Here is a 23,082-nt window from a genome sequence, read left to right as displayed (position 1 = left end):
TGCACTAAGGGCAATTCGTCACTCTTCTGTTGAGCTATGTTTCATACCAGTCTCCACGTGTGTGTGTTTTTCCACCTGGCTGAGAGCCAAACTGAGACTCCTCCACACCCACAATTGTGACAACATCTACTTGTTCACGTGCTTTGACAGTCCCTTTTTTATCTTGTACCTCAGCTGTCATGTGTACCCTAAATTAATCATACTAATTATTATTATTATCATCATTATTATCATAAGCATGTGCCTTTTGGTTGTCGTCTAATCAAGTGCGTAGTGCAGGTAACAACACCCTATTTTTTTCATTAACTGAAATAAGTGATTCCCTCCCTAGCATATACCAATCTTATTATCAGTGTAAGACTGTGTGGCAAGCTTTCTGTCTCTGTCTCTAATAGGCCTACGATGCCACATCTCATAATCTTGTCTGTCGTATGTGCGTTCACTTCAAGAACAACATGGAGCTTCTCCTGCACGAACAAAAAAATCCCATTTGGCTGAAGGTGTACACCATTCCTTAAAAATGCAGCTATGAATTCATCTTTAAAAGCTTTTGTATGCCCCTTCTTCTGCTGGGTTTTGTGTCGTCATTTGGAAGAAGGGGGAGTAGAAGGATGGTCATGTGTTAAAAGGGCTTGTCATAGATGACCACGTCGTCGTGTCTTTAAGTATTGTGAAATTGGACAGATAATCTGTCATCTGTCATATTGTTTTATATTTGTACTTTGTCTCGTACAACACAGCCTATACACACACACAGCCTGTGTCTTCCTACAGTAGGTGTCTTTTTTAGAGAAATAGAGGAACACTTTTTATATAGGTAAACACAAACATTTATAACAAAAATGACACAATGAAAAAGCAGTGGGGTCTAGGAAACAAATTCCACCAGCCAACACCTGTAGTTGCTTTGTTATTTTCCCCCTAAACGTGTTGTATCTGTGAACGAAGGCCAAATGTGACCTAATTTGCATACCAACATTGTATGCACATGCTACTTGCCGCGTGCTTCTCCTCTCGTTCTCCAGCCACACCACCAACACGTGCTGCAGATAGGCGTGCGGCGGGATCTACGCATTTAGCAGCCAACTGGCGCGGCGAATGCTGCCGATTGGCCAAGTCTCCGAGCCAATGAGGAGACGCTCGAACCTCTCCTCAGCCAATCGCGGCGCCGCATCTCACCAGCACGTGTAGCGTCCGTTGGGCTCCGTGGGTACATGTCGAGCGGGCTTGAAAATCTGACAAAGTAAACGAAACACGGGCAGAGATAGCAGCACCAGGGCGGGACAGCGCGTGTGTACACTTCTGCTGTTGGCTTTTTAACGGTACTTCTTTACGACTTGAATTCGTTTGCTTCCTCGAAACGTTACCGTTTTGTTTTTGCCGTTTTTGTGAATCCAGTTCTGCTCCGACTAGAAGGTAAGAACTCTCTCCTCAGACTCTTTTCTGTTTTTAGGGAAAGTCTGCCGTTTGTCTGACTCCACTTATACATTGTTGCACGTTAAATATGAGTAATATTATATGATAGTAAGCTAGTTAACTTTAGTTCTTAACTTCTAACATTATGTATTTACTATTTCGGACTAGTTCAGGATCAAACCGTCGTACATTCAGTTTTTTATTTTTAATGCAAATATATCATAACGTCCAGTGGAACATAAAGAGTCAAGTTAAGAGTTATATAGTAATATATTTATTAAGATGTAACGTCAGTAGGAGCTGAACGCGTCATGAAAACACGACTTCTAAAGCCAAACCACACAGTGGGCTAAAGGTGTGTTGTTGCTGGTGAGGTTAAATGAGGTGGCGTACTTAAAGTAAACACATCTGTCAAATACATCTGTCCTCACAGGACCTTCTTTATACATGAGCACTGAGCGCGCGCACACAAAAACACACCTACACGTGCACACGCACACTCGCATGTCTCTTTATAGGGTGACTATCAGAGAGTCGTGTCACTGCGTGAGTTTGTTTGCTTCGTCATAGAGGATCGGTTATCTTGTCACCATCTCCGTTACATCTTACTTGCTGAGACTTGGTGAACACATCACTCCCAGCTCTTGGCAACAAGTGCATTTTTTTTTTAATTACACTGCATGACATTGACAAAAGGATCGTGTCTGGTTTATTTAGCTGGATATCGAGATTGCGATATGAAAAAGGTTTATTTACACCATTTACTGTTTAATAAGGGGCGATGAAATGTTAATTTTGTGATTCTGTATGAGAATTTAAATGTTTGCAGTGATATAGTTTGTCTTTAAAGCCTCCATTACACAATTTATAAACTTTCACACTTATAACTGAGTAATATGATGAGTAAAACAGCAATATTGAAATTGCGCAAAAGTGTATTTTTATGTAGCAAGTATCACATTGCACACATGTTTAACTTAAGAGTAGGGGACTTTTATATAAATGCTTAGATTTGTGCAATTGGAAGACACCAACAGATTTCCTTTAGTTCACTGATAATATGATACTCAACTATAGCTGTTGGATTTTGCCCAGTGTCGTTCTGTTTGAACATCATCATGTCTCTCTCTGTCTCCACAGATGAATTCACTGGCCAGTTCTTCCAAATGGCCGTCTTATGACTCGCTAAGCTCCACCTCTAGCCATCTCTTGAGTGAGAGTGAGCCGACTGAGGATGAAGCCGACGTCTTCTCAGAGGGAGAAGGCGACGGTGGGATGAGAAAGGGTCTCCCCGGTGACGGCGGGATCACGCTCTCCGGAAAGTATCTGGGCTTCCCGGCTCGTTCGGACCGGCTGCACTCGAGGTCCAAGAGCGAGCAGCCCGATCGCTGCTCTGACGATACCAAGCGTCCCGACCCAGCCTCCTCTCACGGAGCTGCCACGTTAGGCTCATCTTCAGCGACACCCGGCGACCTGGCCTTCGCACAGAAAGTGAGTGTCGTAAACCGATTTCCCAGGTCTTCCTTTCAGTATTTTTGTCCACCAAATAGCAGATCAGTCGTACTAAAACTAGATTTTTCTCCTTATTTTCTCAGTGCGCAGATTTGCGGAGGTTTATCTGTCCTCTGGTGGAACTTCTACACGGGCTGAAGACCGGCCGATTTGACAAAGGTATGTGGTTGAGCGATGTCAAACATGATTTATCGTTGTTTAAGTTTTAGTGCTTCCTGTAAATCAAGTGTCTATTTGCCTTGACATTTGGGTGGTATCTTTTAATTGCTGCAGGTCTATCCAGTTTCCAGCAGAGTGTTGCCATAGACAGATTGCAGAGGATTCTTGGAATTCTCCAGAGGCCTGAAATGGGGTAAGAGGAACACAAGTAGCGAGCCTAATATTGTGACAGTAGCGAAAATGGGGATATTGTAATGGTCATCCATACCCAGCTTTGTCGTTTATGCTTGTCGCCTAACTCCTTTTCTTTCTTTTTTTTCCCTGCAGGGAGAGATATCTCCAAAACCTGCTGCAGATAGAGGTGATGCTCAAAATATGGTTCCCTCGGGTGGCATTTCAGTCCACAGTTAAACCAAGCCAGACCAGCACTCCCAGTCTCCGACCACACTGGTGCCAAAACCAGCTCCACATGCCAGTTAAGGTGAGCTTCATACCGGATGCTCCCTTTGTTAACATATGACAGTGCCTTTACAAGTGTGCATTAATAACACCGTGGGCCTCGTGACTCTGAGATGTTAAAATACCAATACTAAAAGTGTATTTATTTTTTATTAAAATAAGCTTTCGTGTGAAATATATTATAATATACAGCCAGGCAAAAGAAGGTACAACAAGATGAACAGAGAGCATGAGAACAAATTGACTGTAAAGATTTGGAGGAACTATATAAAGTATGATTATAAGAGGCTTGCAGATAATACTGAGTAAACTCCCCAGGCGTGTGTCTTTGATAGTTGTCAAGATCCTGTTAAAAAAAAGGGTTAGGTTAGATTTCGTACCTCAACTCGGCTCAACTCAAGTTGTAATAACCTGTAGTTTTCTTTTAAGGCCTTGGTTTCTTATTGTTTTTGTTTTTTTTCCGCTACAGAAGAGAAAGCTGAGCTGGTCTGACTGCGAGGAATCCAGCAAAGTCCCAACAAAGCAGAGGCACTATCAACACGAAAAACATGGGAGCTGCCAGGCTGCGACTCCACTTCCCACAGCTTCCACAAGTCTACCAGGATCACCTAAGAAGCAGACAGCTCCAGAGGAAGAAACAGTTGCAGCTGAGCACGAGTTTACATGCAGCACTGTCACTTTAAGCAGGCCCTTATATTCATGTAGCATGAGAGAAAATGAGAATCGGAATCAGTCTGAGATTGCTCTGCCCAGCGCTTGTGAAAGCCCGGCCACACAGGACAGCTCTGTGTCCTCGAGTGACATCATGGCTACAACTTACTCAACTTAGCTGTCCTTAGCTGCCCTCGCTACCACATGGAGGTGCCACTGCATGAGTGAGGAGGGCGGACTTGATTACATAAGGATAAAGTTTGACGCAGAGCCAGTCTGTGATGGCCTCAAGGCATGTAAAACAAGATGAGGAGGAGGAGGAGTAATGCAGTGGCACACTCGTTAACCCTTAACTCTCCAGTGTGTGTGTGTGCGTTTTTTATATTACACCAGAGTTATTGCTCTACAATACCAGGAACTGTGTATTGTCTGTCTGTAAGAGTATCACTTTTTGTATACATTGACTTTTACAAAGTTAAAACCATGTTGGAAATACTTTTCATGTGTAATGTTTTAAAGCAGTCCATGCTCTGTTTTGTATTTTTTCATATCATGGAACGCACTTTGACAGTAATCGTATAGAATTTCTTAACACTTGTGAAAAACTTGAATCGCTTTTATAAAAGTGAGGAAACACAGTTTAAGCTGAAAACATTAGTCAGGTGTCCATAAAATATTATTATCAAGCAAAAATGCCCCATATTTGCTAGTTTCAGCTTCTTATATGATAGGAACTGTTGTTTGTTTTTTAGCCCTACTACACAAATGATTAAAATGTCATTTAGGGAAAGTTACAACTGTATGTTGCCAGCTGACTGATTGTAACATATGGTGGAGCAAAGGCATGTAGCCGCTGCCCAAATGTGCCAAACCAAATCGTTATGCATTATCATATCATATGCAACGTGCTTCACTGTCACCACGTCTTTGTTTATTACCACGTGACAAACACACACAACGTTTTTGTTTCTATGTAAATAAGAATAGATGTAGTTGCACTTTTAGTTGAAGAGCAAACTATTTTTATATTTTAGAACAGGCATAATATATTTCATCCCTTGTACATTGGAATGGATTTACCTGCATTTTGGATGATAATTTGTTAACATCAAAGAGTTGTGATAATACTTATTAAAGATGTTGAAGAGGATCAGTCCTTGAAAATGTTGATTCCATCGACAGGTGGATGCTTTACCGGTCCTTGAGTTTTATATAGATTACATTTAGCTTATTGTTATTACAAATCCCACAAAATGCCCCAAATGCAAGAACATTATGAGGGGAAGATCACTGACTTGCTGCTTCAAATTTGCATCACTCAAAGTGCTTTACTATTATTTATATGACACAGAATATCATGGGGATGTGATAAACTATTTTCATTCTCGGGCACATCACTTCTGTTTTTGACAGCATTTGGCCGCTTGCTCCTCCACATTTTAAATCCGATATCATTCATGTTGAATGGTGTTTCATCTCTGGTGGGTTGTCACCAGTCAGCCTTACTTTTTGTTAGACTCAAGGTAGCCATAAACTTGCCGGAAAACTCCATCATCCGTCATTCAAATAGTATAATAATAATTTAATGACGGTAAAGTCTTTACTGTTATTCATCATTTCACCACAGATGTCATTGCAAACCAAATGTGCTACTGTGTAGATGTAGATGTAGAGTCATGTTATTTAAAATGGAAACTGTAGGTGGAGAACAATAGTGTAGTGTTGTTTTGGAATATAAAAGGTGGAATCCCACAGCACATGTTTTGCTGTTCTATGTTACACAACTTGGATTTGTGCAACAGGAGAGAAACAACGCAGAGTCACAATATTATTCCCCATGTTGTACATCTTTCATTTTTCTTGTTTTTATTTTCATTTGTTTGAGGCTCTTTCTTTGTTTCTTGTAATGAATTTGTCATTATTGGTGAGTGATTGATAAACACATATTTTTATATATTAATTGAATGGCGTGGTTCATATAAATACAGTATTTGTTGATTTCTGGAATGAAATAAAACACTGACAGTCCAAGCTTGTCTAAAGTCGGTCAGATTAATTACATTTGTTCTGTTTTTAACAATTAAAGTATACAATTAAACAATTTTATTAAATATACAAAATAACTAAAAGTAAAAAAAAACAAAAATAAATCAGAAGCTACCATTAACACGCAGCAGGTGGCGCTAGTTAATGTCTACTTCCGCGGCACTGGGTGGCGCCATAATCATATCGTGTTTGCGGAAGTGTCCTTCATCTCTTCACTAGCACGAGTAAACAGACCTACAGGATGTCGTAAGGCGCTAAGTTTTAGCATATGTTAGGTTACATAAACGACTATTTATGGTACCGAACCTCACGGGGGATAAACTCTAGACCCACAAAGTGATTGGTAACATCATACCGACTATTTAAGATTGTGTAAGCCTTCAATGTGCAGCTGATAAACTGCTGAAGGCGATGAGGTTCGTGCTATGCTCGGCTAGCATGCTAAGCTAAGTGCTAGCCCCCAGCTAACTTCAGTGGGTGTTTTGGAATGGTAGAGCGCAGCGCGAGCTCCTCCGGACATGGCAACGGGAGCACGAGCCGCTTCTGGCGGCTCCCTGGAGTCAACTTTAGAGAAGAAGTTCAGAGGTGTCTCCAACACGATGGACTCGATCCAAGGACTCGCGACGTGGTGCATCGACAACAAGAAGTACCACAGTCTGATTGTGCGACACTGGATGAAGTGTTTGAGGAAATGTGAGTAACTAACTGACGGTACTGAGTGACAGGTTCTGAGGTTTGATTTTGGGTCCTTAGCTGCCCTCAACACTGGAGCATCAACCCGGAAAAGCACCAGAATCAGAACAGTTTATTATTATTTATTCAACGGAATCTGACCAGGTGACCGGTGCATAACAATACACATAATAGACATCATTTAAAAATATTAAAATGTACAATATAATATATTAAACAAGCAAATAACAGCACGTTAAAACAAGTGTATTTTAATATAGAAAGGGTGTGTAACAGTAGGACATTGTCCTGTGGATGTAAGAGTCAGTCAGGTTCCCAGGTGTCAGTTGTGTTTTGGCAGTTTAATAGCTTTACATTATGTTGCGCCACTAAAGTGCAACATATGTTAAAGCTGCTATCTGTCGTGACGTGTGCACAGGGGCCCAAAACAGCTCAATCCATCCATTGTGCTTCCACTATTCTGTGTTTTGTTGTTCTGAGCCGATGACTGTCACGTAGTTGCAATAATGTCATATTTTAAATATGAATTGCTTTATAGTGTACTGACTATAACTAACGTTTGAAGCAGCTAAACCATGATCTAATTGTTTTAAATGTATCTAAAACAAAATGACCCGAGAAGGAGCAATAGTCTTCAGTCTGCTGTCTGGTAACTTATGATAGCCTCTGTTATTATGTTTTGGTAGTTGATAGTGATGGATTGGTTGGCAATAAAGATAACCAATACACCAGTTGATGATGTTTTCCTTGATTGGCAGGATGGTAGCAGAGGGAGTGATAAAGACAGGCCGTTACGTTTTAGTTATATTCACTAATCCAACCCAATTGAAAAGACTGAAGCATGAAAATGAATTCAATAGTCATTTGGCACTGCATAAAGTTAGTAATACTGTTATCTTTCTCTGACAGATGCAAATGAATAGTATATTTGGGATGTAAAATAGAACGTTGCCTTTTAATATTTTGTACAAAACATGTGCTGTAATGAAACTTTTTAAGAGCAAGAAAAGACAACATTTACCAAAAGGTATATAAAGATACAAATACACTGCTCTTCCCAGCGTTGTGCCTTGTGTGGCGTTCACAAGCGGCCTCTGTTGAGTTGAGGTGTTGAATCAATCACCGTCTTTGTTTCTGCATCAGTTTGGTGGTTTGTCTTTGTGTCACATGCTTCTTAATGCAGACAACACACGGAACTAAAGATGGATCATAGAGCTTGTCACGGGTCTTCTGAGACCGTCGTTTTAATGGCCCGGGTTACATAGCTGTTTATTGGGTATGTTTTGTCATTCAAAAATAAATATTGCGTGAGCCTTTACTTGATTGATTATTTGACAATATGTAACTTGTAGACCTTTTTTCTGTGTATGTGTTTAAACGGTATTTAAACAATGGTATTTAAGAGGCCTGTTTCCTGTTGAAGAATTCTCCGAAATCTTAAGTTTTTAAGTAGAGATTGATTACATGAAAAAGTCTACACTTAACAATTAAAATAACAAAATGAACATGGTTGTTAGTTGAGCCCTTAACGAATACAATACATCCACAAGAATCATTTAACATTCTATTGATCAGATAAGATAGCAGACACACAAGCTCCATAGGTTCATAATACATGTTAACAGGTACTGATGCACAACATGCATTGTAATGTGTTGTATTGTTGTTCGTGTTAAACATTCTGGTTAATGTCTGCAGAAAAGACATTTTCTTCTGCTCTTCTTCGCCACGGTTGACTGTTGACTCCCGTATGTTTGTAAAGAGAGAGGAGGCCGTGCCTCTTTGTTGTCTGTCTTTCAGCTCACAGTTTGTGTTTCAGGAGTGAGTTGTGAGTTGTGTTTCAGTTTAAATGCGGTTTGATCAAGTCTCTGCTTCTGTTCTGCTGGATAGATCACACATGTTGTACTAATATCAATGTGATACACATTTGTAGCTGTCAGATTGCTGTTCAATAACTTGATAGTGATGGTGTTTTGATGAACACAAATGACTGAGTACCTGTAGATGTTTGGTTTGTCCTGTTTTGTAGTCAAAAAGTTGTAACTCCATGAAGTTTGAGTAAGAAACTCTATCGTCTGTGAGTTTCTCAATGGTGGTTTTTGAAGATGTGATGTTTCAACCTTTAGTCACAGTTGATGTTTGAAATGCTTAGTTTGCACCGTGATGCAATGTGTTGGTTTTAAACAAGATAGTCACTTTCCTTGAGATCTTTCTTGCAATGTGTTGCGTTGCAGTGCACTAATTGCCTTAATTGGATCTATTAATTGAGTAATTTAGCATTTGTATGGCTGGTCGTTATTCCACAGTACTTTTAAAAGCACTGAATTATGTGTGTAGCACATTTTGCAGTACAGATTACACAGAATGTTTAAGTCGGCTGTTATTTCACTCCCTCTCTTGAAATCTCTTTGTAGTCATAAAATGCTTTGTGTTGTTGTTCTGACCACTTTGGATCTCTAATGAAAACAAGTTTATTGATTGACAGTTGATCAGTCGCCGTTTTAATAATTCATGAATGGTTGTTATCATATATGCGTCTGTCAGAGTGATTCATTAATTGTTATTAAGTAAACATACCAAACATTTTAGATTTACAGTTTAACAAAGACTAACATTTGTTTGCAGAATGAATTTGTTTTGATTTGTTTTTTTTCTGTTTGGCTGCTGATACTTTGTTTAGCTTCTGGTTATAAGTGGATGCTTCTCATTTTAGACATTTTACACAGCAGACGATTAGTCGGTTAATCATAATAATAGTCGATACATTGCAGCACTTGTCTACACGTATTTGAAAACTGTTGAAAGATATCGTGGCCTCTTTGCCGACCAGTCAAACTAACACGATTGTCTCTCTTTCCTCCAAACAGCTGACACCTCGCACAGACTCAACCTTTTTTACGTCGCCAACGATGTCATTCAGAACTGTAAAAGGAGAAATGCCGTCGTTTACCGCACGGCGTTCGCCGAGATGCTCCCTGAAGCCTTCTTGCTGGTCAAGTAAGTCGTTGGTAAAGATGTGGTGTTGTGCTCTGTCAGCAGTTACTGTCCTTGCTAGTTCCTTATGTGAGGAGTCCTGATACATGATGATACATGCACCTGATACACTGTACATGATGTACTGATGTACAGATATACTGTTTGTGTATTTTGCCGTCGTCTTTCTCTTCTTTCTTTTCAACCTCATCTTTTGCTTTCGTTGTCTCCTCTGTCCTTGTTTTTACGTTTTACTCATTCAATGAATTGCCTCGCACATAAAACACGACCGTCATTACCACAGCACCATATAAACCGCTTCGCTCCATCCTTTCTTATTCTGTCATTCCGTCTCCTTTCTCCAGCAATGAAGGTGACCCCAAAGTAGTTAAATCGGTGGAGAGGATACTGACCATCTGGGAGGAGAGGGGTGTGTATGCAGGGACCCTCATCACTGAGCTCAGGAGTAGCTTAGTCAAAGAGGAGTCTCCTCCAGAGACGCCCGTAGAGCAAAAAAGTGAGTCTCTCTGTGTTAATACCTCATTACAACACCAATCTTGCAAAGTTTATATTTTATTTAAATGTTGTATAACTTCTTTAAAAGCATTAGATACAGACTTTACACACACTGTGGTTTCACTAGTCACAGTATGTTGTTGTTCTATTAGCTACTATAGTTTATTCATATGTATTCTATTCTATTCTATTCTATTTTGTTTTAAAAATAAGGTTACACACCTGTGGGGATGCTCATTTTATTCATTTTTTTTTTTTAAAGCTCCAGTTGAGTCTAAAGCAGATCTACACTCCAAGATTGTTGCTGAGTTTGTGGTAAGAACAACTTTAAAGTTTAAGCAACATTGTTGAATTACAAATGAAGCTAATAAAAGCTTTTATGCTTGTAGTTTTTCTCCTTTAATCTAACGTTGTGTCGGTCTGCTCCCCCTGCTTTAGCCCCAAGCACTAGTGGAGGAACTGTCCAAGTACAAGAAGTCTCTGGTGGAGGTGGACCTGAGGGAGAAACAGCTGGCGGCTATGAGGATCGACATCTGCAGCTCTGATGCCCTCAAGAGACTCAAAGGTGCCTGCTTCAGTCTTCTTCTACCGTTGTATCGTTGGTTCTACTGCAACACACAGATGAGTCCTGGTTTCAAGACCGGTCGTGTCTTTTCTCTCTCTTGCATTGCCTGAAAACTCATCCTTGCATGCCTTACTCTTACAGATAAAGCCGGAGGAAAGAAATTCTCCAAGGACTTTGAGGAAGGAAGTGCACAACTACAGGAGTTTGTCAAGTTCTTTGACAAACAAATCGAAACGGGGCCCCCTGTCATGGAGGCCCTCAAGAACGCCGATATCTTCTACGAGATGCAGTACAAGGAGGTCAAGATTGTTGCTAATGTGAGTGTGTTCAGATATGTGTTGAATCACTCAACCTGGCACAGCGATACAATCGTGGATATGTAAGGAAAACTGAAGACACGCCGTTCATTTCTATGAATTGCTCAGTAGCATGAAGCACAAAAAAAAATGTTAGGGAGAGAGAGGAAGATGTAGAGAGAGATGCCATATGAGTAAAATTGAGTGAGAGGGGTTATAAGTGCAGGTAAATATGGATTATAGCAAACATTCAAATTCATTTATTGAGCACAGAATAGATTTGTTTTTGCTCCATTGTGTGGCTGCGTATAATTTCTCTTCAAATTGTGATTTATGTGCTTGCAAAATACATTGTTCTGTGCTCCAAATCTCCCAGTGCTAACAAATGTAAAGCCATAAAGTTTGTGCATTAAAGGGAGATGCAAAAGCAGAACTCCATGATATATGTACAGTAGACACACCATAAGTACAATAGTTTAAACGTATTAACTGTGACATGACAGGAAGATCCACAGAGGAAGAAAATATAAAATGACTAATGTGCTGACTCAACATGAGAAATAACTGAGTGATATTTAATCATGTTCTGGGTTGTGAGTCGACTTGTAAGCTGGCTATAAAAGCAGTCGGCGGGCCGTGTTTTCTTTTGCTTCTCACGACTGACACTCCGTGACTTCTCCTCTCAAGGCCTACCAGACGTTTGCCAACCGGGTGTCCCATCTGAAGCGTAAACTGGACACCCTGAAGGCCAACCTGCCAGACCTGGACGAGTCGCCCATCCCCTCGCCCTCTGCAGACGCACCGTCTCCAAGCGGATCGGAGTCCCCTTTCCGTGGTCTGGAATTGGCCCGTCCCGATTCAGACCTCGATGGCTGCGCTATGGACGATGAGGCCGAGCCGCCGGCCCCGAGCCCTCTGTCCTCGCCGGGAGGGTCCCCCAAACGCACGGCGACTCTCGGGCAGAATGACAACCGCGAAGTGGAAGACATGGAGCTCTCTGAGGAAGAAATAGACGGCGGTGGCATTATAGGTGAGGAGTGGGCTGCTGATTAGGGACTTAAAAGGGGCAGTTCACCCCAAAATCTAAAAATACATATTTTCCTTCTTAACTGTTTTGGTGTTGCGTTGCCTTGTTTTGGACAATGTCTCTTAGAGAGAGAGAGAGAGAGAGAGAGAGAGAGAGAGAGAGAGAGAGAGAGAGAGAGAGAGAGAGAGAGAGAGAGAGAGAGAGAGAGAGAGAGAGAGAGAGAGAGAGAGAGAGAGAGAGAGAGAGAGAGAGAGAGAGAGAGAGAGAGAGAGAGAGAGAGAGAGAGAGAGAGAGAGAGAGAGAGAGAGATTGTTGTTGAGTTTTGCAAATGTATTTTTGAGCACCGCATGCTAAGTGCCATATAGTCCCATTATAATAGGCAACTCGCACCAAAACCATCTAGACTGATGAATAGCACTACAGGTAAGAGGAAAGAAATGTATTTTTGGGGGTGAACTTTCCCTTTAATGACTGAGCGCACAGTGAGGGCTATTTAAGCGCAATATGTATAAACGCTGAATGTCTCTGGCAGTGTTATGTGCAGAAATAATGAAAATGAGAAGCACAGCTAAAAATAGACGAGCGTATCGTGCAGAAAATCGCACAGAACTGCGATCACAGCCTTCACATGTCAACTAAGACGATCCAAGTATTCCTTCCAGTGTGTGCTCCGGCCAATTTGGCTCCAGCACTTTTCCCTCCCGTAGAGCCATCTAATTAAAATCAGATGCAGTTCTACCACCGCAGACCGCCACGTCTCTGCTGTTCTAGTACATCTTATGTCCAGGTAAACACCTGCATGTATGTAGATACACTTACATTTTGGATTTAAGTATTTACACTTTTGTTTAGCTTTGAGCTGAAACTGGACATCTAGTGTTTATCATCTCATAGAGGAAAACAATCAGTTGATTACTTGAGAATATAATCGGCAGATTAATTGATAGTGGAAATATATTTTCTGCTGCCGTTCATTATTTAAACATTACACATAATATCTTACAGCCAGTATAAGACTGTTTTTCATTATGTCGGGATGTTAAGAAGTTTTGTATTTTAACTTTTTAACTTTTTTTTTTTTCTTTCTAATCTCATTTTTTTGATGGATGACTTGTGTATTGCAATTTTGTTTTCCACAGAAAGCTGGACTGTTTCATTGTTTTTGGCAGCATTATCCACTCTATTCCTTTTATTAGCATAGACTTCCTGGTCTCATAAATTATCTGCGCTTGTAGAAAAACAATGACAAAATAAATTGTGTTTCATAGAGTGCATATCTAATAACATCAAACTCTCTCTCTCTCTCTCTCTCTCTCTCTCTCTCTGCTGTATTTTTCTCCTCAGTGGAGGAGCAGAGTGAATGCCGCACCGACCCAAAGCTATCCACTTCAAAAACAGAGACATCAGTGGCAACAGAGCAGCCTGTCACACAGGTCGCGGCCCCTGTAGCGGCTCCTGTAGCGGCCCGTCTAGTGGCTCCTCTAGTGGCTCCTCTAGTGGCTCCTGTAGCGGCTCCTGTAGCGACCCGTCTAGTGGCTCCTGTAGCGGCCCCTGTAGTGGCTCCTCTAGTGGCCCCTCTAATGGCTCCTGCAGCAGCAGTGGAAAGTGTCGACCTGGGTAAAATTGGCTCCATCCTCAACAGTTTAAACTCCGTCATGAAGAACACGGGTGAGTGCTGGTGGTTATTCAAGCATCACAATTCCTTTTCTTTCAAAAGAAAATTAAATTGCAAAAAGCTGTGAAATATTATAATCCAGAGGATTTATTATGCCATGTACCACATAAATAAAAGAAGATCGTAGCCCTGGTGACTGAGAGGTGTCTCTCCACGCCTGCAATGAACTAACTTTGCAAATGAACCTTTAAATATCTGCAACAAAGAACTGAATAAGCCTGAATTCTGATTTACCGTCGTTGTCCCACACAAAAGATGTTCCCAGCATCTTCCTGTCATAGTTCTGAATTCTCCGAAATCAGAAAGTGCTGCTTTCACTAAAAACACTTCCCATCTAAATGGTCAGTTATGATGGTTTTTAAGTGAGTGTCCCTCTTTGTCTCCCAGGACCATTAGTGGAGAGTCCTCCTGCAGCTGCCCCTGCTGGCCCCTCAATGAAGACTACACCTGCTGTCTCTGTGGCCCCTCAGGATGCCAGTTCACTGGTTAACCTCCTCTCAAAGGTGGACATGAGTCCTTCCGACCTCATCGGCGCTCTCTCCAAAGTCCAGGGTGAGAAGAAGGAGTCCTTTGTTTAATTTTGAAAACAAAAAAAACGTTATTTTGTGCCATGGAAGGTTGCTTAAAATAGATTTCTATATTCTCCATTTCTTCACTTAGGCATGACTTCTCTTCTGAAAAGCCCCGCTGCAAATGTCTCCTCAGACTCCTCCAGAACAGGCAAGGTTCCTCCTTCTCCCTCATCCACGTCTGCTTCAGCAGTACCCTCTCAGAGCCCGTCTCTCTCTGTCGCACCTGACCCTTCTTCACACAGCGCCACTGCTCGGCAGAGTACAAGCTCTCAAGCCCCCTCCCAGACTTCCAACCCGGCCTCTGCCCTGGTCCAGGCTCTCCATAGAGAAATAGATTTGACAACGGAGGCAGAACCGTCCCTGTCTTCTAAGAGTTTAGAGTCTAAAATCCACAGCTTCCTGCAGGGCAACCCCGCTTTCAATGCATTTGGCATCAGTCTTTCTACCACGAACCCGGCGCCGGGAGGAGATAACCTCAGCCCAGTAACTGGGACAGACACCCAGGGTGGGACTCCGGTGCGGGACGAGGGCGGGGGCACCCCAACTCAAGATGAGATCATGGACAAGCATTTGCCGGTCCCATTCACTTCCACCGCAAATCAGTCGTCGATCGGAGAAACTCTTCAAGCGGCTCCTGTCGCATACCAGAACAGCAGTCAGCAGAACCGCAACAATCCCCAACAGCCGGCTCACCTGCAGCCTGGCGTGGCTCAGAATGGGCAGCTCTACCAGCCGTACCCGTACGGCAAACACAAGATGTCCGAGCACGGCATCACTGCACCTGTTGCACATTACCAGCAGTTTTCTGCCCAAACAGGAGGGCCGATGCCTGGAGAACGAGCCCCAGGCGGCGCCGGTAGCGCACAGACAATGGAGGACTTTCAAAGGGTGAGTGAAAGGGGTTGGTATGGTGACGCTAACCCAGAGGGGAACTCCCAGCAACCCAGGGGCTACAACGTGACGGCGCCTGGAGGGGCTGGGGAAAACAACAGGTCAGGACTTTATCCGTACCAAACGGAGAATTTTCAGGAACCTCAAGAGTTTCCCTGCCAGCAGGGCGCCTCCGCTGCCCCTGATTTCTTCAGAGGCAACCTCCCTCCTGTCCCAAAGTTCCCTCCCCCTCCTCGTGTCTTTGACGCCCCTCCTCCCGCGCCCGGCGGCATGATGATGATGCCGCCGAAGCAGCAGCAGCAGCAGCCGGGGCCTGGCGCAGGCCGAGGCGAGGGGATGAGGGCCAGAGGCGACAGTGTCATCAGCGGGATGGTGGTCCACGACCATCAACACAAATCCATATTTCATCCCGATGAGTCGCTGTATGAGCACGACCGAACCTCCCCCTCCTCAACCCTGAGGATTTTCCCACCCTCACCCAGACGACCTCCGTTACCAGGACGAGCACCGTCACCCCGACGCGCTTTTCTTTCCAGACGACGCTTACCACCACCCAGAGGATCCGTACTACGGACCAGGCAGCCCGCCGCACCACTTCCCCAGAGTTCGAGGGCGCCTCACTCCCCCTCTCTCCCCCTCAGAGGACCCTTACTACACCCCTGACTACCAGCGGCACAGCCCCCCTCCTCCGCACTACACTCCAAGGAGGCCTCCACCTCATTTTGAAATCCGCCATCCCGGTCTACGGCCTCCACATCGGCCTCTCCTCCCGGGACACCACCCGCACCCCAGAGGCCCCCCACGTGCGCCATTTCCTCGGTTCCACGGCCCCAACCCAAGGTTAAGAGGCAAGCGTCCAGGTCCAAGAGGAGGCGGAAATCCTGGTCCAATGTTCCCCCCGAAAAGACCCTTTCCACCCCCGCGGTACTGACCGGACATGTAGCTTTGAGCTCTTCAGATCGCTGTGGACGTCACAAGGGCAGGGGCGGGGCTTTTTAAGACTGTTCAGTAACTTGCTAGTCACTCAGTGTTGAAGTATGTACGCTGCCATGAGAAACCTGTGAACATCCGGGTGCATCAAAGTGCAGATACTGTGGTGGGGCATCTGGAGACGAAGCAGACTGACTCATACCGAAGAAGAATCCATTCTGCAGCTACCAGAAGAAACGTGTGTATGGCGGAGAATTTAAGGACGTTGAGGAGAACAAGAGACAACAGCAGGAGAGGGAAGAGACATCTGAGGCTCTGCGAGGGCTGCTGAGCTGAAGAGTGAAGACCGAAGAGAAGATTAAAGAAAATAAGAGGTGGATATCTATATAATTCACTCTTTGTGTTGTTTGCCCCCCCCCCCCCCCCCCCCCCCCCCCCCCCAGTAGGAAGCATTGCATTCTATATGTGTAATTTGAGCGTGAGTTTGGCAAACGGTCAGAGCGTGTGCATGGTACGCGTGTGCATGTGCTCAAGTGTAAGTTAAGTAGTCACAGAAGCTGAAACCGCGACAGTTATTTTTGCGAAGAGAGTAACAAAAGAATGTAGTTGGTGCAATGTTTCCGCTGCTATTTAGTTTTTCAGTGAGCAGTTTTGACTGCTTCTCTTCATATCAGCAGCCCCCCCCCCCCCCCCCCCCCCCCAGTAGCTTTTGGTAAAACATCAACTTCAATCAAATCACTTTGGGTATGAAGAACCGAGTGTATGTTATAGAAATTACGTTTCTTCTACAATACTCGTGAGCATATTCAGGGAAATTTATATTTCATTGTTCCAACTCCGAATGTGATCTATTTGTGAAGCGATGCTTTCTCAACCAGTGCGTCAGATCCCTGCGGCGGTATTTTCACGTCTCGTTAAGTTTCCTCGGAGGAGAGCGGCACATGTCTACTCAGAGAGAGAGAGAGAGGGAGGTGTGAGAGGTATTTTTTTTTTTTTTTTCTGCCTCCAACACCGACGCAGAAGAAGTGCATTTTTGGAGGGGATGAAGATACTCGTCTTCAGTTTCGTTTTACTTGTACTGACTAATAAAAAATCTGAGTTTGAAAAACTGTGTTGTTGTTATTCCCCCCCCTTCATCGTTTGACTGTTGCATCACCGCCCTGAACTATTAGTCGTCGTCTATACATAACATTTAAGTGTTTTGATGAGTTTCATGGAATCATGCTTTCTATTTGAGGCCACAGTTAATGTCAGTTTCCTATTGGGTCTAAAATAGGTTGTTGTTACCGTGTAACATGCCAGATAGGTCAAAGTAATCAAAGAATGGAAACAGGCCTCACTGATGTTCATTTACCGTATTCAAATGGCAACTACTTAAATATAATGGATTATGTTTCAATGAAGACGCTGCCGTTTGAAAAGAAAAGTTAACATTTTCACAGGTCACATTAAAATCCCTAAAAAATTGCTTTTGCTCTATTTATATAGTCAAGTTGTTTTAGGCTTTTAAACTAGAGCCACAGGCTGATTAACAATTCCCTTAAATGTGACTTCCTGTTTGATATCAGTTGATTTGTTTAATTAGTTTATTTCTCAGACCACAGTCAACTGAAGTGGCCCTGAAAGTCTTTTTAGGTTATTTAGTCAATCGTAGAAGACAGACAAGTCTTAGTATCGTCTTTGTTTAGCTTTTTATTTCTTTTTGCAATTTAACATTCGTGGTTTTAATTTGGAACAGAAAACTATAATAGATTTGCAGACTGGTGTCTTCAGTGAAGTCTATTATGGTTTAACTTATTCTCCAGTGATGTCATTGTTAAAACATTTCTTATGTTAGTCTTCTCTAGAGTTATGAACTTATTTATTTATTCTTTGAATTATAAATCATCTTTTCTTTCAGGAAGTTAAATGTCTATATGAGGCTTTACTGCCTCTGTGAATGTGAAGTATTCAAGCTCTCCGTTCGGTCCCACTTTTAAATCCTTCCCCACATTCTCTTCACTGTTTTCTGTGCTGCTGGTGTGATGAACACATTTCCAGTTGAGGCGTCACTGTTTGTTTCCCTCGTGGCACTAGAAGGCTTCCTGACTCAAATATTCCTGTCTCTTTAATGGAAGAGGGGAATGTTAGGGGCTCCTGCTTTAATCCACACTGCTCCACACGGGGACTCAGTGTGAGAACCAACAAAGTGATTATCAGTAAGATTGATTAGGCAATTACCAAACAAGTATTAAAGTTCTGCTTGATTAATTAATCTGCACACAAAAAATCAAATGTTAATTAGATGTTTGGACTTGAACACCCGAGTACCTTGTTGCATATTAATCGTGTTTCTATTTTATTTTTTTTGCTCTAAAAATAAATAGATTTCATGATTTCTTCTTAGAGGCTCTAAATTAATTGAACCATCAAATCAACCGAATTCAATTAAGTTAATCTCATTCTCCCAAACTTAGATTGATCTGGATTCGGTCAGTTTAGGGAAGAAACAAATAGTAAACCTTAACAAGTAACCTTAAACGATACGCAGGAATTAATGTTTTACGTTCACACTTCAGCTTTGATTGCTTTAACTCCAACTGATTAATTAATTCGGCTGAGATTGGTCTTAATTAAGACTAATCATTACAGCTTTTCGTTGAGGAAAATGAGTATGGATTTTAACCAGACTCGTGCAACTTTGCAAAACCCGTTGTTAGATGAAATGATCAAAGGGAAATGTGAAAGTAAAAGTAAAATCAACACATTTCTGTTTGTTTTTATTTTGCGTAATAAAGTAGGGCGGCATTATTTCGCGGACTGTATTATTACGAGTCTAGAAGCGGTGAATCAGATAAACAGATGATGCATGTTACTGATAATAATAAGTTCAGGAGAGCCAACCGTCGCCAGATGTCAGTAGATCTTTCCAGGATCACTTTCACTTTACCGGGCTGCTTTGTGAGACGGGGAGCAGCCATAGCACCAAAAACAAATAATAATATACACATGTACCATAGAGCGAGATTTTAGATGTCATTTATTGCGCTAAAAACACTGAAGTGCGTCATGATAATTCATATTTTATTTGTGTATCCTGAGTTAGAAATAATGTGTTATTTCTTTGACAAATCGTCTCTTCCCTTGAATTTTAACCTATTTCCTGTTTCATCCCCTCCTTCCTGTCGTTATCCTCAGGGACCCAGAGCCTCACTTTGATGTGTCTGATGTGATGGGAACCTTTTCCACACGTTAACTCAGAGGAGGAGGAGGAGGGGGGGGGGGGGGGGGGGGCGATGATGCTGTGGTGGCTCACCCCTTTGAATCCTGCACAGCTCTCCCGGTGATGGCTCGTCTCTTCATGGTCTGACACCAATGAGTAAGCCCTCCAGTTTAATACATCAGAAACGGAGTGCCACCAGCAGGAAATCCAAACAATCAGCACAAAGGTTTGGGGAAATAAAACGTTTCTTTCTTTCTCTGTTTGTGTGTGTTTAGGAGGAAGGAGAGGGGGTTGTGGACAGAGAGGCCCATGTGAGTGAGTACATTCAGTATGATTAGATACTTTAAAAAAAAAAAACATATTCTCTCACTCATACAATTACCTGAAGTTTCTCTCAACAAAGCAGGTATTCACACGTCTCCAATATGTACAAGATGTCCATTAAATGCACGTTGTTGTGAAATAAAGAATTGTTGTTCATATCAAAATACGAGGTCGTGTGTTTATTTATTCACAATATCTCATAACAAGGCATCAGCTGTGTCCTGTCAGATCCATTCATCTCCTCAATGTCAGCCTCTCCTGGAGCTGAGAAAAACTTTCTGACAAATTTGAAATTGGAGACACATTGATTTCACTACAGAAGAAACAAAGGAAGACCCTTGATGACCTCGATCAGTCTGTTTGTGGTTTTTACTGCTCCAGGAAACACTTCTGTCATTCAATTAAAGCAAGTTGTGGAATCTGGAGTATTGAACCCCAATACAATTTGAGGTACTTGTACTGGACTTTAGTATTTCCATTTCATGGTACTTTATAACTAATCCATTCTAAAAAATATTGTACTTTTTACTCTACATGTATTGAATATTTGTAGTTACTCGTTACTTTATTAAGAGTTTTTATACAAAACTCATGACCACTTTTCAAATTATGAATCATTTGTTCCCTTAAAAAACCGTATAGTATATCTCAGTCCCAACTTTCTAGATTTGAAAATAGTCTGCCTGTTAAATATATAATTAGTAATATTACAATTGTTTTCATGCAAATCAAGCTAGTTCAAAGTAATAGTATTCCAACGATATAGTCCTTAAACTATGACATTGGTTGTTCTACAGGCTTACTGTTGATACTTAAAGACAATTAGCTTAATGCAGGACTTTAACTTTTTTTTTTGCATTATTATATACTTTTACTTAAGTAACGGATCCGCATTCTTCCTCCACCACTGTTTGAATCACGAAACCCCATTTAAATTCCCAGATATCTTTGACATCGTCATATACATATATTAAAGCAATAAACACGAGCATCAACTGTGTTGCACCTCGTCACCAGATGTCGTTGTTGGTCACTCGAAGAAATTATAAAATTTAAAAAAAATTAAAAGAAAACGACATCCATTGTGAAAGAGACACAAATACGTTTTTTGAATCGCAGTTGCGTCTAACGTGTATTTAAATGAGGTTAAAGTCAGATGAATGGCTGCCTGCGCTGTGGGCTTATATTGGGGTTGGAGGGCGGGAGGCAGAAAGGATTTAGTGACTGCTGGCAGATGGCAGTCTTAGAATAAGAGACAAGCCGAGGAGACATTCTGCTGTTGGTAATAAATAAATTAAGGGTTCTGTGGTCGCAGATTTGCCGTGTTTTGTTTTTTAAAATTAACGCTGTAATGTTGCTGGAGCCGAGCACGACCAGATCGTGACTCCTTTGAAGTGTCACCGTGTGCGCAAGTCGGGTGTGTGCAGCCTCCTTGCGTGTCATGTGGGCTCATTGTTTACATGCTGTCGAGATTTCACACAGAGGGCGTGTGTGTCCCAGATTACGGTCCGTGCATTTACGAGCGCACTTATTGAAAGCATGTTGCTGTTTTGTTTTCTGTTGTTTTTTTTTACTCAGAGAGAGAATATCGTGGCCGTGATAGTGTGTCACGAGTTGAGTATAGACCCATTTCAGCACCATGGCCAGCTCCACGACGAGAACAAAAGGCGGATTTGCATCGCTTGATGTCAGGGACCGTCTGCTTTTTAACCGTCCATAGGAAAAACGAAGAATTAGATAAATCCCTCAGAAACCCCCCCCCCCCCACCTCCTGCCTTCTTTACAGACCTATCTTTTAAAAAATATGTTGGCCCCATTTGATTGCCTTATATCTAACATTACCTGACATATAGTGTATTTTTGCTGTATGCCTTCATCCAAAGTGCCTATAAGCTTGATTTTAGTCTGCATGTTTGTGTTTCAGACGGTGGTAGTCATGTAAAACTCTTGCAGTGGATCCGTTCCCTGGTCACTGAACATTACAGACTTAAGATAAGATATCACCTATGTTGGCCTTTGATGGTTCCACCTCAGACAATGTCTTTCTGTGTGGAGTTTGCATATTCTTTTGTTGTTTGCATTTTCACCCTTCTTGCCTATAAACACATAAAGTATTAATTAGATGTTACGATTAGCCGTCCACAAAAGTGAAACAAGGTATGAAGGTGGTGCACCCTGTTAGCTCACCGGATAGAGCACGGACTACCAAAGCTGAGTCTTAGAAAAGCGGCCCGAGTTTGAGTCCGGGCCTTTTGCTGCATGTCATTCCTTCTCTCATCCTGACTGTCACCATCAAATAGAGCAGAAATGCCCCCAAAAAGTATACAACAGGGTATAGTAAGAAGAGCAAGATGAACCACAATATATTTTCCCTCGAACAATCACTACAATTTGTCTTGGGTATTGGGGTCCGACAAGTTAGGCTAATGACTCACATCCCCAAGTCTGATAAGACTGATATGCGGTTAGCCTTTTCTTAAGCAGAAATGTCAAAAAACACTAATCTTCTATAATATTAAATGTCATACCATTGACTGTCACAAATGGGTGCTGTCAAAAAGCCAGGACTGTAATACATATGACAGTCATGCAACAGGGATAACAAGATAATTTGAAAATTAGGTAACGCTTTAGAATTCAGCCAGCAACGTACAGCATCATTCTTCCAGATTTACAGTGTAATTTTATTTCTTCAGTTTACAGTAGGAATTGGGAAAAAGTGTACACCCACAGATATATATATATAGGTACTTAGTCGTATAAGAGAAATGTCTTTATTGATCACCAGAGGGAAAATGTGTTTTTTCCAGCTGCACAAGAACAGAAATAAGTAGATACATAGAGAAATGCAGCATTACCTATTGCATAACAATGGTGTTTTGGGGGAATTATTATAATCTTTGTTTTGTATATTGGACCATCAAAATATATAGAAGCAGTGCACGATCTCCAAATCCGCAAGAAGTCAGTAAGAACAAATGACCTTAATGTGAAAAAGCTTTCATTTCAAATTGGCAAAAATAAATAAAGCCCCTGACGTACACAGGAACATTCATCATCACATTGTGCAGCCATGACTGTGTTTTATGTGCTCTCTCTCTTTCGTTACCTCTTTCCAGCCTCTCCGCCTGCCACAGGGCTGGTAGTTTAGCGACGGTCCCTGGCGGCAGACATC

General features: G+C 42.1%; 2 protein-coding genes across 2 annotated transcripts; both read left to right on the top strand.

Annotated features, from left to right (window-relative positions):
• Positions 1-1,255: 1,255 nt before the first annotated feature.
• Positions 1,256-6,196, top strand: ciarta (circadian associated repressor of transcription a). The gene is made up of 6 exons (XM_079175556.1): positions 1,256-1,416; positions 2,557-2,907; positions 3,012-3,087; positions 3,202-3,280; positions 3,415-3,568; positions 4,016-6,196. The coding sequence occupies exons 2-6, from the start codon at positions 2,557-2,559 to the stop codon at positions 4,373-4,375; spliced, it is 1,020 nt and encodes a 339-aa protein (XP_079031682.1). The 5' UTR covers positions 1,256-1,416; the 3' UTR covers positions 4,376-6,196.
• Positions 6,197-6,487: 291 nt separating this feature from the next.
• Positions 6,488-16,255, top strand: rprd2a (regulation of nuclear pre-mRNA domain containing 2a). The gene is made up of 10 exons (XM_079176510.1): positions 6,488-6,936; positions 9,804-9,933; positions 10,275-10,426; positions 10,688-10,740; positions 10,864-10,990; positions 11,132-11,307; positions 11,974-12,316; positions 13,658-13,981; positions 14,376-14,540; positions 14,649-16,255. The coding sequence occupies exons 1-10, from the start codon at positions 6,762-6,764 to the stop codon at positions 16,112-16,114; spliced, it is 3,111 nt and encodes a 1,036-aa protein (XP_079032636.1). The 5' UTR covers positions 6,488-6,761; the 3' UTR covers positions 16,115-16,255.
• The last annotated feature ends 6,827 nt before the right edge of the window (positions 16,256-23,082 follow it).

Source organism: Pholis gunnellus, assembly GCF_910591455.1.
Source record: "Pholis gunnellus genome assembly, chromosome: 16".
In the NCBI taxonomy this organism is placed as follows: domain Eukaryota; kingdom Metazoa; phylum Chordata; class Actinopteri; order Perciformes; family Pholidae; genus Pholis; species Pholis gunnellus.
This window is presented reverse-complemented; position numbering and strand designations above follow the sequence as displayed.